Source organism: Plectropomus leopardus, chromosome 11, assembly GCF_008729295.1.
Source record: "Plectropomus leopardus isolate mb chromosome 11, YSFRI_Pleo_2.0, whole genome shotgun sequence".
NCBI classification, from domain to species: domain Eukaryota; kingdom Metazoa; phylum Chordata; class Actinopteri; order Perciformes; family Serranidae; genus Plectropomus; species Plectropomus leopardus.
In genome coordinates, this window is record NC_056473.1 from 15,785,021 (window position 1) to 15,801,534 (window position 16,514).

At 40.3% G+C, this 16,514-nt stretch overlaps 1 protein-coding gene across 1 annotated transcript in view; it reads left to right on the top strand.

The window, feature by feature from the left end:
* The window catches only part of lrriq1 (leucine-rich repeats and IQ motif containing 1), a 40,961-nt gene that overhangs the window by 4,990 nt on the left and 19,457 nt on the right, over positions 1 to 16,514 (top strand). Inside the window, exons 5-10 of the mRNA XM_042496379.1 lie at positions 1,052 to 1,179; positions 1,439 to 1,512; positions 1,945 to 2,038; positions 8,216 to 8,395; positions 12,198 to 12,653; positions 13,155 to 13,338. Coding sequence (XP_042352313.1) covers positions 1,052 to 1,179; positions 1,439 to 1,512; positions 1,945 to 2,038; positions 8,216 to 8,395; positions 12,198 to 12,653; positions 13,155 to 13,338 — 1,116 coding nt within the window. The remainder of the gene's footprint in view (positions 1 to 1,051; positions 1,180 to 1,438; positions 1,513 to 1,944; positions 2,039 to 8,215; positions 8,396 to 12,197; positions 12,654 to 13,154; positions 13,339 to 16,514) is intronic.

Genomic DNA, 16,514 nt, shown 5'->3' on the forward strand with positions numbered 1-16,514 from the left:
TATTTTTTTTATATGCAGAAAACTGAAGATTTTAAAAGGGAGGTCACCTAAGTGAAGAATTCGAGTGTGTTATCTTTATGGCCCAAGACAGAAGCTTACTCATGTGCATGAAACAAATAATAATGATTTTTAAAAATCTGAGATGTTTCTCAAATATTCACAACAAAAGCCCAGAGGTTTTACAAATCAATTACTTGTTTAGAGCTGATTTATTAAAATCAACTCATGAGATGAAGCAATTTTGGGGGCTCATGTCATCGCCTTGAACAGATCATGATTGAACAAAACCACACACTGCTGTTGGACACTACACATTGCACCGTTTTCCAAGAGACTCTACGACTAAATGTCATGGCTCGGTTCATCCCACTGGTGGCAAAATAACAAAACAACATACAATATTTTTCACAGGATTCACACATTTTCCTTCCGTCCAAAACAATTGCTACATTGGACCAAAGACGGATGTGATGGAACAAGCTCAATTAACATCTGAAAGTGATGATACATAGTGTAATAGTACATTTTAAACTAAGCATGAACAGCATTCTTGAATTTATCAGTTTTAGAGAGTCAGAATGCATAATGAAAGAACCTTGTCACTGAGTGGCACTCCTTAATGAAAGCCATTCATTGATTGTGTAAGTTACATTAAAATTGTATTAGTCAAAATGTATTTCCTTAAGAATACACCATAGTTGGAAAGAGGGTCAATTTCCTGAAGCTTATGTTTGCCTTTCTTTGGTAACATAACTTACTTGTAATTGCTTGATGAGGTTAAGTCAAGAAAAAGAAAACATGCAAAATAAAAGTACATGACGAACAAACAAAAGAGGTTAGTGTGGTGTTGTATACAACTTTCACCACCCCTTGATCGCAGCAGAGCTTAACGTGTGGCTGACGCTGATGGTTGTAAACACAGCAGGACTAAAATAACTGACAATGATGGATGAGGTCATTTAGGTGTTGCTGGACCAGCAGCTGCAGAAAGTTAGTCTAACCCCACAGTATGACCAGTACTAACTGACAACTTTACCTTGTCTCCCATTAGCCCCCCAGTCTGAACAACCAGGTCCTTCTCAGAGAGCTGCATTTAGATGACAACAGCGTCTCCTCCTTGCAGGGCCTCACTGAGTGCTGGCTTCCTCTCTTGCAACATCTCTCTGTGGCCCAAAACAGGTACATTCCTCTGTTGTACTTGATATCTATCTTTGCATTAGGGCTCGTATGTGATAGAAGCACATATTGCAATTCCTTTTTTTGGGTAATTTGAAATTTATATTCCATTTATTTTTTTTAGGTGACTCATGCAACCTAGACAACTTAAAAACCAGTCACATAATTTCAGAAAGTTTCTGTGTTTAACAGCAACATGATTATTAAGCAGATGCAGGGCAGCTTTCAAAATAATGTTTGTGTTTTGTGATTTGTGTCCTAGAATTACCCAGCTGCCCTCCATGTCCGATTATGTGTCCCTTGCAAATCTGGATCTTCGATTCAACTGCTTGTCAGGTAGCAATGAATAAACAGACTTTAAAAATCCCATTTCCTCACGATAAAGGAACACCAACCTTTACTGTGCATGTAATGTGGACAAATTCAAAACCTGGTGTTGTTTCAGCTTATTTTTGCTGACGTCATTTCACTTAAAAGAAGTTACAATAGCTATAAATTAACACACACCAAACCTTTAGGCATAAACACTTAGGATTCCATATTTTTATATGATGCTGCATCGTTTATACTGGCTCTATGCTGGCTGTCTAAGTGCAGCATTTGACTCTATGGAAAGAAGATGCATTAGCCCACAAGTCTCTGGAACATATCTCTGTTTCTTTCATTCAGTTGATGTAGAACTGCATAACTAAATCAGACACTAGTGAAAGTGAGGAATAGAGTAAGAAATAGACAATGACAAGGCAGAGTTGTTTTCTTCTCTCTCAGAGATCCAGAACGTGTGTGAGAGTGTGGAGGGATGTCACTTCCTGCAGGAGGTCCGCCTCACGGGGAATCCTCTTCAGCAGGAGAGTAGGTGGAGGTAAGGCGAGGGCTTAACAGCAATATTTCTTTCCAGAAATCGTGACCTTGTTTACTCAAGATAACCCACAGATCTTGTTGTGAGCAGTTTCATGTAGGAACTATTTTTTTCTGCTGAACTAAGCTAGATAGCATGCATCTACTGCTAGCTCACCGAGCATCACTGAACTAGCTAATGTTACAGCTCAGCCGAGCACGACGGCATTAATGTTTACATTAGAGCCTGACCAGTATATCAGTCAGCCAATGTTATCGCCTGATATTGGCCCATCATAGGTACATCTGTATCTGCCTTTATGATGTCCTGATATGCACGGTATGAAAAGTTAATTTTTGATGGAACATAATACAGAAAAAGATTCATAGAGAAATTAAGAATGATCAAATTCCTGGTTGAAGTTTCCTGTTTGATTGCGCTGATGTCCTTTTGACAATAATACAATAATGTTTATTGTTAAATTGTAAAATACCCTGCCTTTATTACATATCTTTGTCACAATGTTAACCATATCTGAGGTTAACATTGTGACAAAGATATGTAATAAAGGCAGGGTATTTTACAAAAACATTTTACTCTCCAATATTGGTATCCGAATATGCACCAATAAGCCACAATCCCGTATTGGTTAGGATCTTATTTACACATCTCATGCTGTCATGAGCACGAGCTTCTTGTCCATGTGTAGATGCAGGCTTCCGTCGGCATGGTGATACGTAGTAGTTAATTCTAAAGAAAATAGGTCTTGAACAAAACTGCTCACAACAAGGCCTTTGGGTTATCTCGAGTAACCTGGTCATGATTTCTGGAAAGAGACATTGCTGTTGAGTTTTTAAAATGTATTGTTTGTGCACATTGAGCACCACAAGCTGAGTGGCATCTAGTTACATTAAAATGGAGAGAGAGGCAGACATCTTGGCAACTCACACCAGAACAATCTAGATTGATAAATAACACTACAGGTGAGAGAAAAAATATATTTTCTTTTTAAATTTTGGGGTGAAATGTCCCTTCCAGATGATTTGACTTGCCCTGTATTGTCTAATTTTCTGGATGCCTGTTCACCTCTAACCATTTTCTCCTCTGTAGTACCTGCCGCACAGTTTCAAATCAAGCTAGTGTAATCAGAAATTTCCGTTGTTCTTTTTAGAAATACTTTGGATAAAAGTTTCAGTTTCAGCTTCCTTTGCTGTGAAATATCAATCGCCGTGATCGATGTTCAAAAGAACATACCAGTGAAAAGCTAGTATTTCTTTATCACAAATTCGGTCTACTGGCTCAGGTAGTCCAAACATTCCAGCAGAACACAGGCCTCTCTGTCCACTTCCCAGGATTAGCACTGTGATCCGCGTCCGCTATTAGATTACCGCGACGTGCCACCGACATCTGCGCTTACGTACGCCTGCTCTAAGTGCGCGTAATTCCCCAAATATTTGTACAACAGAAAAATCAATTATCTTTTCAGTGTCAATTTGCTCATGCCATTATCGTGCCTAAATATTCTACCCAAGTTAAGACAGTTGCAGTGAGTTTATATGAAAAATATGCAATGACCACTCATATTCTTCATGCTTCTATTGGCTTGTAATAGGCTATGATGTCAACTGTTACAGGTTTGCATAGTTATTTGGTTCCTCAGAGCAACTCACACCCATTTAGCAACACCAAAACATGAAAAACTATACTTTGCTTGCCCCTCCAAATAGCCCTGCATGTTTCAAGTCAGAAAATTATTTTTTAATATGAATTTAAATATATATTTTTTTCATTTGAATGTCAGTTGCATATGTAAAACATTCCTGCCTTTTGTACCACTGGCCAGTTGGTTTTGTGGATTTTCTAGCTTGGTGGGTTATTCTCTGTCCAAAAAACATCCTAAAAACATGGGTTACCTGTAGACATTTTTCCCCTCCTAAGCCTTAACTGAAACATTACCTTAATATTTCATTGAACTTTACCTAACCTCCTATGCCAACAGTGGAATTAACCCTCTGTATTTCTGCTCTCATGGCCTGGCCCTTTCATCCCGAGCCAGTGATAACACCGGCTAAATTAAAGCACCAAAAGGCAAGCACTAAGAATTACCCTCCCTGTAGGCAGCCCCCTGATCCAGGAGACGTGAAAGAAGAAAACACTGGGCCTGATTAATCAGGGCCACTTTAAGAGCATGTGGTTCGGAGGAAGTCTTCACTAAATGAAATACGGGCTTGTGCTCATGCGGGCTGAAGAAGGAGGATGAAGGAATGTGAGCCAAGAACAGTGTTTCCCTCAGAAAGGAGGATGAAATTTATATCAATTTAGGAAAGGGTCAGGTTGAAGTCCAAGTATGGTCGATGTAGATAAAGTTGTAAGGAGAGAAATAGCTATAGCATATAAATCGTGAATCTCTGGCCTTCTTAAAAAAACAACTTTCATTTATTTGGTTGAATGTATACAGACAAACCGACAGACTGACAAGCACAACAAAAAAGCATTATGCTGAAAAAAAAGTTTCCTGCAGATCCTTACAAAGTCTTAAAAGACATTGAATTCAATAATATGTAAATAAGCCATTAATTAGTACTATGTATTAAAACTGACTTTCAGAAGCCTTAAACATTCAAAAACATGGGAAGTATAGTTTCATGGATTATCTAAACAATATTTTGCGCCAAGGCTGAAACTGGCACAAGACAATAAAAACGAGTCGCGATGTACTTTATGCAAAAAGATTTTGGAATTTGATTGGAATCAAGGTAGTGAAATTCCACATGGCGAGTGAGAAAAACAAATTACCTAGAAAACTCTCCAACACACGTCAAACAGGTGTTTCGCAGTAAGGTTCTAACCTTGTCTCCACCACATGATGAAAAAGTTATGTTTTGCATTAAATAAATGTTCGGATAGAATTTTCCCTAACTCTACATAATTGATGTTGGTTCATGTTTTTTTTTCTTCCATTTTGGTAATTGTAAAATTGTTTTTTTTTTTTTTCTGAATGGCATCATAAAGGCCTTAAAAGTCTGAAATCCAATTTGCCTTAAGCTGTAGGAACCATATGTTGAGTGTAGTGCAGAAGTCATGACAGTAGAGAGAGTAATCTTTCTGAAACCAGCAAAACCTCCCAGTCATTTAATGAGAATCATCAATTGTAAACATCCACAACTGATGGCATCCAATTATTTGTATGTAAGTCTATTTTGTGTCCTCCCAAGTGTGTCTAAGTAGCATCCATTCTTGAATTAGATTACTTTCCCTACCTCAATGAGCTCATGTAACCATCAAAAGGTTCTATTTGGGTTTAAAGCTACATTTGAAGACCACCAGCCGAACAACATACCCAAAGGGTTGGAATCTAATCCTGATGTGTGTCGGAGAGACCAAGTGGTCCACATCAAAACCGTATCCCTCTGACAATACACAGATCCTGTCCTTTGCGGTCATGTCTGTGTCTCAGGATGGCAGTAGGCTGAGTAAAACTGCATGCTCCCATCGCACAGTATGAACCGTTTACGTGGGATAAATTCACTGGAATGGTCTGAAGAAAAGGGTTAAACCAACAACAGTATGCCACCATCAGCTTGATTGAGTACTTTGCCCTATCTTTATTTTCTTTTTACAGTCTGTAATTATGATACATAGACAGTATGAAACTATTGAAATATTTTTTATAGTAAAATATAGCTATGTTTTAAATAATCCAGCAAGATCTATCCTTAAAAATCTATTATAGCCTTAGATTAGTAAAACATCTTGAGATATCCACGTAAAGTTACATTATGAAATGCTCAATATTCACAAAAACCCACATTATGAGCTGGTGAAATAAAGGCTTTACCCTCAGCATATGTTTTATCCTCCTCTGGTGACATAGTAGACAAGATTTAAGAGCATATGGTGCTCTGGGAATCAATTTTGCGAAACCCAGTTGTTTAAAAACTGTTTTAAAAAAGCGACTTTGTAGCCTGAAGGCTTGTATTTTAACGGGTTTTATTGTTGCTGTTCCCTTGTGTCCTGTAGAGTTTCCAGCTCCACATTTTCCCACTGAACACAGACCACATTTGGCCTCCACTAGTTGATGCTCTGAGTCTGTTTCTCTGGCAGATAGTTGGGATTCCTCTGCTTGTACATCCTTAGCCTCAGGCAGCAGTTACCTCTCCCCCAGACTCACAGCCACTCAGGACTCCCCTCCAGTTTGAAGGCTGATTCTACCTAACATACGCCATGGATAGAGTTTTTATCCAGTGTGGCTGTGAAATTACACTTTTAGAAAACAATATAAAGTTAACAATTATATTAACCGTCTCAAAATGTATTCACTGTAAATAGATTAGCCCAAAGGACAAAATGTGCAGTGTACTCAGCATACAGAACACCATGTACGATTAGTCGCGGCAGTGGGACTTGAAACAATCTTCTCAAACTCTTATTTGTCAAACTAAACACAGAGTGGCTGCTCTAACCCTTAAGTAATAGAGAAACATACAGAAATATGGGTTTACAGTGAGACAAAGTAAGATCCCTCTCTCTGAAAATGAGTTTCATTTTGAAAGTTACTAGTTTCATCCACTTTTTAAAAAAAAATCTGTTCATGTCGAATAACAAGGCCTGCATTATCTTTATATTTTTTGTTGTTCATACAAACTCAACAAGCTGTTTGTATTCCCTGCAGTGATGAAAAGTTTTTCATTTTCAAAATGCTGCGCTATTATAGAAACAATAGTACAGTTATTTAAAAAGACAGAATTTTTAATAGATGATATATTTAGATGTATTACTAGTACATTTAATGGTCTACATTTTTAAACAAATGCTATGGTATTGTTCAGTTCTGCCACCTCTGCCGCAGCTGAGATCCATTTTTTAAATTTTTATTTTAAAGGAGCTATATTTGACATTCAGAGCATTTCTGTCATTCAGAGTCTGATTCATGTTGTCTGCACATAGTTCTTAACATGGAGGTGGCTGAGCCAGCTAGTAGTATGCTGGGGCAGTATGTTATATTTCTTACCCTCATACCTTCCTTTAATTCCACTAGAATATACAGTATGTAGGTATAAGTGTGCGGCACAAACACCCCCTAACAGTGAGTACGCTTCTTACTATCAGCTTTTCAGACTAATAAATTCACCTTAGAAACCCACAAAACATCAAGAAAAGTAATACTCTCACACCTATTTTCTTTATTAAACAGAGAAATACAACTTAACATCTTTTAAATTCAACTTTCTCTCTGTCATGGAAGGTTGACAAGGCTTTATTCCCTTGTTAACTCATCATAAAACACACTTCATTCAGACTTGATAGCAACACAATAAAACTCACAAAAACTGTCTTAATAACTCTTTCTAGTAATTTTGGTTAGTGAGTCCGCTGTTCCAACAATCACCAGTTCTACTTCCGTTAAAATAAATCCTTAATTCACCAAGTTAGATATAAAAACATGCTGTTATTCCCCATGGTCTCTCTCTGCTGGCCGCCGGATGTTTACAGTCTTGTAACTTATCCCTCCACCACAAGGTGTCAAGGTGTCTTTCATCTCAGCTGTGTGTTCCATCAGTAGAGATCGGAGACTGAGCAAGTAAGCACGTGGAAGGGCAGGGGGTCCCCAGAACAGAGCCATACTGCCAAATACTAATAACTGCAATAAGCTAAATCTAAAAGCTGCTAAGAAGTGTTTTTCTTGACTGAGTGCTCCTGACTGAACCTAGTTAGTAGCTAACGGTGCTAACAGGTGCAGCAGTGTCAACAATGCTGACAGAAAGAGCAGTGTTATCCAAGGGCTGAACTGGTGGGTTTGCACTACACTTCAGCAGCAATGCTGTGGGTCAGGGTGACGTTATCAGTGGTAGCAGCCATGAGGGCACATTGTATAGCAGCGAGGAGCTGAACAGATTCACTCATGATGGCGTTCCTCACTATATCTTTATTTAGCACAAAGTTGTTTGCTGCTGTATTAGTTCTCTGAATATCGTGTGCAGTTCCTTTAATAATTAAAGAAATGTATAAGTAATATGAACCACGTTGCTCTTGTTAGTTGCTTATTACTTCTTAAAGAAAAACATGTTTTTTCCCCATTTAAATAGGCCACTTGTGCTATTAGTGTTGTACTTTATATTATAGTAATGAAAAAAATACAGGCAGTCAAAAACATAGCTGTAAAGGCCTCTGATATTTTAACCAGTTTGCTCTCTTTTTCAGATACACTCTGCAGAAAGCGGTGCCTGGCCTGAGGGCCATAGATGACAAGGAGACAGACTTTTCTCTAATGCCCCCTGCTGTTCAGCAGGTCAGCTCGGCCTCAGGCAGCTACCTGATGTTCTGCCAGACTCAGCTTCAGCAGACTCATGATTTACTGCAGCAGCACAGCAGGGAGCTCAGGTAAGAGACAAATGACTGACTGCTTGTGTAGATGGACAGTGTGCTGCTGTGTGTCTAGTGTGAATGAGTGCAGGTTAGCCCTTTCTAGATGGGCCCATCAAGTACGAAAAAAAAAAATGCATGACCAAGGTGCGTATTGTTAACTTGGATAAGATCATTTTTGTCACGACCATTTTCTTTAAAACTGACATTGAGGATCAACTTTATATAGCTCTGATTTTCCACTTAATTAGATAATACACATACATCATCTGTGTTGGTAAAGGACTAATTTCTTCAGCAGCTTGGAAGCATCTTATGGAAAAGAAAGAGGGAAATTCTCAGCTCAGATTTGTTCATTCAAACTCAGTTTCAAGCTGTCCTAATAGAAAAAGGGATAAAGAACACACCATGTACTGTTGTTGCAATGTCACGGGTAGCATACCCTTTTAGGCAACTTGTCACTTAACTCTCATTAATTCCAGGCCAAATTACCTAAAAACATACCACGAAATTGCAACTAAACTCAACAAAAAGAAACTTTTTCAATCAGTTCTCTATATTCAATCAACAGTAATATTAAGACAAAAAGAGAAGAAAAAGCAATGAAACATGCAGGCAAGAGGTGACACCCTTAGTGGATTACATCACACTTGAGAAGAGAAATGGAAGTAAAATTTAACAGGGTAAGACAATAAAAATGACTGCAAACCCATTTACAAGAGGTCATATTGCACATTTTATCTTGTGCTGATCGGCCTTGTCAGACGGACAGCACGAAGCAGTCAGGAATGTCAGCTATCCTCTTGTTATGTCTGATACACAGGGCGTAGTGGGCCTAAAGACAACGTCCATCTATTTTCACAAGTCCTTCAGTGTCACTGGCCTCTGCTCACATTGACACTCCTCTGCGAGACGGACCACCAACACTTAAAACAGTGGTCAGCTTTCTGCTTATCTTCATGACCTTTCCAAATTACACAGCACAAAAGATGAAACGTGGCTGTGACTACCCGTGCGGGTTACACCGAGGACTCCTATGGCTTGGGGGGGTAGCGTGGCGCTCCCATTGCTTCACCCCTCACTGTGTACCCTCTACCCCCCTGGCCACTGGACAATGAGCCATTCTGCGGGCTTTGCAAGGACCAACACAGCCATTTAACCCCTGGCCTGACCTTATGTCTGACTGAGGTTTAGAGGAGGTGAGCGGAGTGCCACACGCCAGTCCACTGGTGACTGTAAGGTTGGGAACCATGGGGTTTATCAGGGGTTAGGTTTCACAACTGTTCTCTGCAGGGTGTAGAGTGGAGGCTGAATCCTCTGTTTCATACAAAATGCTTCTGTTTTCTACCTTCAATGTGCTTTTTTATGGATTTTGCATAGCAACGAAAATCTTCAAATACAAACACAGAAGTTTAAGAGAAACAATACTTCTGTACACTGGAGGTCTTGTATTAAAGAGAAATCCATAAAAACATCCATGAAAATGAGAAGTTGTTTTACTGGAAGAAACAATACTGCTGCTTCTTTTCTTCTTCTCCTGGCTTTGTTCTATATTTTCCTTGCATTTCCTTTACTACCAAAGCATGCAAAAGTCTCTAAAGGGTTAAAGGGAAACTTACGATTTTCAACCAGCTCTGTGTCATGTGTTCAGATGACCGATGTTTGGCTTAGCTCTGGGTGCTGGCGGCACGTGAGTTAAGCCTCACCTGTTTATTGCACACACTTCGAAGAAACAGAGCTGGTTGAAAATCAGAACGTTTCCCTTGAATGCATTATAATAGAATTGATCTTAAATGTTCCCTTCAGCTTTAAGGCCTTTACATATTGGGGGCATGACAAATTAAAGACACAAATATAGAGCACCCAAAAGACAACCACAGCGAAGTCCCTAAATGTCCTGAAATATAACTGAAAAGACAAGTAAACAGTAGTGGATTTTGGGTGTTGTCTTTTTGTCTTGTAGTTATTTTACCTGTCAGAAATTTTATATAGCAGGTTTAGCAGTGAAAGATGTATCTTGATCAGCCCTGCTTTCTGATATCAGTGGTGTACATGTTGACGGTGACCCTGTAGTGAACCAGCAGGTACGGGGGGGGGGGGGGGTCACCAGGGTCACAATCCTTTTGGACCTCCTGACTCCACTCTCTCTTGTCTCACTGAGAATGAAGAGCTAGGTCTTTGTAGAGAAGAAGCTGTACTACCTAAGGCTACTGGCCCTGCAGACTGGCTGGGCACTGAAGCAACTCTGCCCCCTCAGGGTCGAGGACAAGGAGGGGAGCAGAGCCAAGCACTGCTAATAGATTAATTAAGTTTCCATTGAGGTGGCTTTGTAGTCAGTTTATCCCCTCAATGAAAGAGACATTATATGGTATTAGGACACACACACGCACGCAGGCATGCAAGCATGCAAGCATGCAAGCAAACACGCACACACACACACACACACACACACACACACACAGTTCATTGACTTTGCCTTGGACAAACTGGTCAAGCATAGAAATCAGATATACTGTTAATGTATTATTACATTTTTCTGTGCTAAAAAATTAATTGAACTTCTCAAGAATTTTAGAATGCTGAATTAAGTATATCTATTACATTTTCAGAACAGTAAGCCCCAAACTAAATTACTTTAAACTTCATGTGTTTGTGTGAATGATTACAATTCATAATACTAGATCACAGATTTTTTAGAAATTGATATTTACTCAGAAATATTGCCCCTTTAGCTATGATTTTCTCTAAAAAGTGGACATTTAGAAAAAAAGGTTTTTGTATTGTAGGTACGGTGATTCAATCTGAACTGTACAGAATCCACCTCAACAAGACTGTTTCCTAGATCCAGTGATCATCAGGTCTGAGATTATTAAGAATATTATTGCTCAGTCCCAATAAATTTGCCAGTTTAAAACTAATCACAGTTTAAAACTAATCACAGTGCTACAGAAATCAAGTCAAAATCTAATCAAAACTAACATCCACATCCTTACAATAAATAAAAGCTTTGGAAAACTGAGCTTAGACTCAGAAGTCGAACAGCATAAATTTGTAGAAGAAAGCCGGGAAACAACAAAAGAAGAAGTGTACGTGCATCTCATTTGTACAAAAAGCAAAAATAGTACATATGAAATGTACAACACCAAAAGGTTATCCATGTTTCTTGGTTATCCTTGTTTGGTATTTGACAACATAGGTCAATTGAAGGAAGGTCCAATAGCATCTAACTGAAAGGGGGCATATTGTTACCAACCATGGAGGAGTTAGACATACTTTCGTCAATAAATAGCTAGTAGCTCTCATGAACTGTTCATGTAAACCTAATGGCAGTCCCAAAAATCACCAACTCTACTTTGAATGAAATAAACCTTTAACTCAATAAGTTAGATGTGAAATATGCTGTTTTTCCCTGCCTTCTTTCTCTGCTGTTGCTGGATGGCTTTTCCTGTAATACTGTTCTCACCACTCACCGTTACCAATAGAGACTGACTCATGGTAGCACGTGCTGTGTGCAACATCGTCTCAATACAGCATCTCTACATCAGTTTAATAGAAAGACCACTGTATTTTTTGGCACAGCAGAAGATCATACTGTCAGTTTTTTTTTTTTTTGTAAAAAACCTCTGGTTTACTGTTATACCAAGCCTATTTTTAATATTTGAGAAGTGCCTTTTAGTTGTCAGCAATTTCTGAAATATGTATGTGAGGTGGTGTTTGTCACAGCCTTACTGGAGCTACTGCTCAACTACACTACATGCAGACCTTCTGTAAAGAGTGGTGTGAATCCTCACTCAAACAGTGTGTGTTTGTCTTCTCACAGTAATGCTTCATCTTCCCTGGATGCTTTAAAGACCTCCTGCCGACACTTCACAGAGGGTCTGCAGCTGGCAGAGGACCAGAGATTTGCCCATGAATATGGCGACATCACTGTGGCTGAGAAACACAGGGCTGCAGGCCAAACAACACCAGAGAAAACACTTGACATGGATAGTACCGATGCCACAAAGTGCACTGAGGGCCCGGAAATGGAGTCCAATAGAAAAGTTCCACCAGTCGTCCCACACAGGAACAGATGTAGCCACTGGACCTTTGAGGAATCAGCTGCAGAGAGTCGGTTTAATGCATTCAACGCTGATACAACAGATCCAAAGACTAGGCCGACAGTTAGCAAAGCTAGCTCTGGCAGTGTCCACTCCTCTGCAACAAAGGGAAAAATGTCTTCCTCCTATCTTAAGAAGGCACCTGTGTCCAACCATCAAGACCTTGACCTCCAAAAGTAATTCACTGAATGCTCTGTGTCAAAAGTGTCCAATTCTGAGTATCCATTCCAGACAACACTACACTGTCAACAACCGGCCAGCTGATATGGCCTCCAAATTCTTTTATGCTCCACACATGGACACTGCTGACATAGAGCAAACACTTTTTTTTAATCTACTTCTTTTTATAGCAGCTCAGCATTTTATTAGTTTCTGCTGCAGAGCATTTGTCATCATTGGAGCCTCCTCTATGTGATTTACAGCAGAAGATGTTGAACATCTTACTCAATTTAACACGCAGCTTCATCATTAACACTGCACTATCTTTAGAGGGACGATAGATCTTTGATATGAAGGGTGGCTCTGGACAGGCTGAAACTCTCCAGAGTCCTGCTCTCCAGATGTCTGTTCAGAAATAAATTTATGTTTTGAAAGATGAAGGTGCTATGACATCATATATAGTATATCCCTCACTTTGTATTGTCTGTGTGTGTATGTGTGTGTCCTTTTTGGAGCAGCAAAGCAGCAGTCGTGATTCAGCAGCAGTGGAGGAAATATAGACAGAAATGTGGGAACTCCAGCAGCCCATCCACAGCTGAGAAGGGAGGAGGAAGAGGAGGCGATGGAGGAGAGCCAGAGTCAGGACCTTCCTATATTAACGGGAGCGTTGTTGGCAAGGATCATGCAGCAACTGTCATCCAGGTAAAACTGTTGGAGTTTTTTTCAGACATTCTTGTTTGACTTACTGTCCAGGAGGTTAAGACCTACAACAAGTCTACAATTTCATTTAGCAGACGCTTTTATCCAAAGCGACGTACAACACAAGCAAGAATTTAGACTTAAGGAAAAAACCCTTAGTAAGTGCAAAAAATGCTTCAGGTGCGATTGGTCACAGGTATTGCCGTCTAGTGGCAGAAGAAGTGCCGCACAGCCCCTCCCCCCCCCCGCCGCCACCCCCACTTTTTTTTTTTTTTTTTTTTTGAAACCAAAGTAATAACCAGTAGCGATCTCAGCATCTGAGATTAATCAATCTCAGTGTCACTACTTATGATGACAGTCAACATACAACATCACACAACTTTGTCAGTGCTAGATAATCATTAGGTGCTGGGTTTTGGACCATCTGACTTAATCTACCCCAAAGGGCGAAGAGGAGAAGAGCCTAGGTGTTCTCGGAACAATTGAGTTTTCAATTGTCTCTTAAAAGTAGAAAGGGACTCAGCAGAACGCACAGAGTTTGGAAGTTTGTTCCACCATTTGGGAACAACAGAAGAGAAGAGTCTAGCTAGAGATTTAGAGCCGTGCTGGGCTGGAAGCACCAGGCGTCTTTCGCTTGCAGAGCGTAGTGGGCGAGAAGGAGAGTAGACCTGGATCAGGGATTCCAGGTAGACTGGAGCAGGTCTTGTGATTGTTTTGTAAGCCAAGAGAAGTGCTTTGAATTTGATTCTGGCTGCCACTGGAAGCCAGTGAAGAGAAATTAGCAGCGGTGTGACATGTGCTCTTTTGGGCTGGTTGAAGACCAGACGTGCTGCTGCATTCTGGATCATCTGAAGAGGTTTGAATGAGCATGCAGGGAGGCCTGCCAGAAGAGAGTTGCAGTAGTCAATGCGTGAGATCACAAGAGCCTGAACCAGAAGCTGTGTGGCCTGTTGGGTCAGGAAGGGTCTGATCTTCCTGATGTTGTAGAGGGCATAACGACAAGACCGAGAAACTGAGGCCACATGAACCTTAAAGGTCAGCTGGTCATCAATCATGACACCCAGGTTTCTGGCTGAGTTTGTGGGCACAAGTAAGCTCGAGTCAAGTTGGACACTGATCCGAGGCTGAACAGATGGACAAGCTGGAAAGACCATGAGTTCGGTCTTAGACAGATTTAGCTGAAGGTGGCGTTCCTTCATCCATGTGGAGATATCAGCCAGACACGCTGATATCCAAGCTGAGACCGTTCTGTCATCAGGTGGAAAGGAGAGGAAGAGCTAAGTGTCATCAGCATAGCAGTGGTAGGAGAAACCATGGGAGCGGATCACTGCACCGAGTGAGGTGGTGTACAGAGAGAAGAGTAGGGGACCAAGCACCGACCCCTGAGGAACCCCTGTTGATAGGCCATGTGACCTAGACACCTCTCCTCGCCATGACACTCTGAAGGATCTGCCTGTGAGGTAGGACTTGAACCACCATAGGACCAACACGTAGAGTCAGGCTATAATTAAAGGTCCTATATAATGCTAATTTTTAGGTTCATGCTGGTATATGGGTTTCTGCTAGAACATGTTTACATGCCTTAATGGCCAAGAACAACTTATTCTACTCTACTTATACTGTCTGTGCTGGAAAACCTGTATTCATCCTCTGTCAGAACACGTGGTTTTAGCACCTGTCACTTAAAGACCCCCTCCTAAAAACCTCAAGTCTGCTCTGACTGGTCAGTATTTCCAGGTCTTACTCATCAATGTTCTCACTGAGTCTGCACCCTCATTGCAGTTGGGGAATTACTGTAACTGCACTGTGGCAGCAGTTTCTACCTTTATATAATTGTGACATCACAACTTCAAGGAAGTCCTGAAGGCTTGTTTAAAGGCACCGTTTCTGAATTCAGACTGTGTACATTGTAACATGGATTGAGTGTTTTTATATTGTTACAGTATTAATAAAGCACCTATACATGCTGTATATTAATGTAGAAGACATAAAAACCTTACTTTACAGCGTGGGACCCTTAAGGGGCAACAATTTACTGTGTTTGTCACATAAAAGTATACCTACGTAGTTTATGGGTGTTATCCTCCACGAAACCAGTTTTCCTCTGATGCTATTTGAAAGGACACTGTTCGATACCTGTACAGCAGGATTTAATAAGGCATCTTGTGTGTAGTACAGCAGTTGGAGTTGAGTATGTAAACTATATGCTCAACGAAACACACCCAGAGAGCATGAGAGGCCAGAGAGAAGGCCTCCTCCTTTATGTATCTCTATGTATGAACACATTTTGGCTTTGTGCCCAGATTGATTTTATGATTGCCAGTTGAAAGCACTTTTGTAACTTTCTGAGCTTATAGATATCTGAAGAGTGCCTTGAAGGAATTTCTTCATATACAATGATCTTTAACAGAGAACAGCAGCAAATCCTCACATTTAAGATGCTGGAATCACTAAATGTCAAATGAGTAAAATGATGAATCCATTATATTAATGTGTTGACTATGTGTTTTCTCTTAATCTCATCAATTTATTGTTTCAGCACCAAATGCCATGAAACCTGTCTGGTCAATCTGTCAATATGCTCGCTAGTTTCCATAGCTTTATTATTTATTAGCAAAGACTAGAGGCTGCTTGTTAGCCAGTCAGTGTGTCATAAAGGACCTTACTGCTACAACTAGAATTCTCCAGTTTTGTGGCTGAAGGCTAAAGTCACTTTCACACAGTGAATATTTGAAAAAGTCAATTTTTACCATTGAACATCCATCATCAGGTCTCATACGTGCTGCAGAGGGTTATTCGGCTAATCCTCTACATATAAGCTGCCGTTCTGAAAAACATGCTACTCAACACTTCTCCCAAATCCCTTCTCTACACAAAAAGTGTTTGATGAGTCCTTTAGGGCTTTCTAAGAGAGAGGGTGGGGGTGGTGATGTAGTAGAATAGTGTGTGTTTGGGGGGGGGCATGAGTGATTAATCAGATTCCAGAGAAGTGCGGTAGTAAGAGTTCTAGGATTCCTGCTCGACTCAACTTGTAGTGAAGTGTGCCCCCCGCAGCCCATTGGGAATTGGAGGATTTAGAGGCGCATTGGAGCTCCATTTGTCTCGGAACAGCCCGGAGTCACACAAAGTTCAGACAGCAGAACGCTCAGCAATTAAAAGAGGGGTTAACATGTTTTATC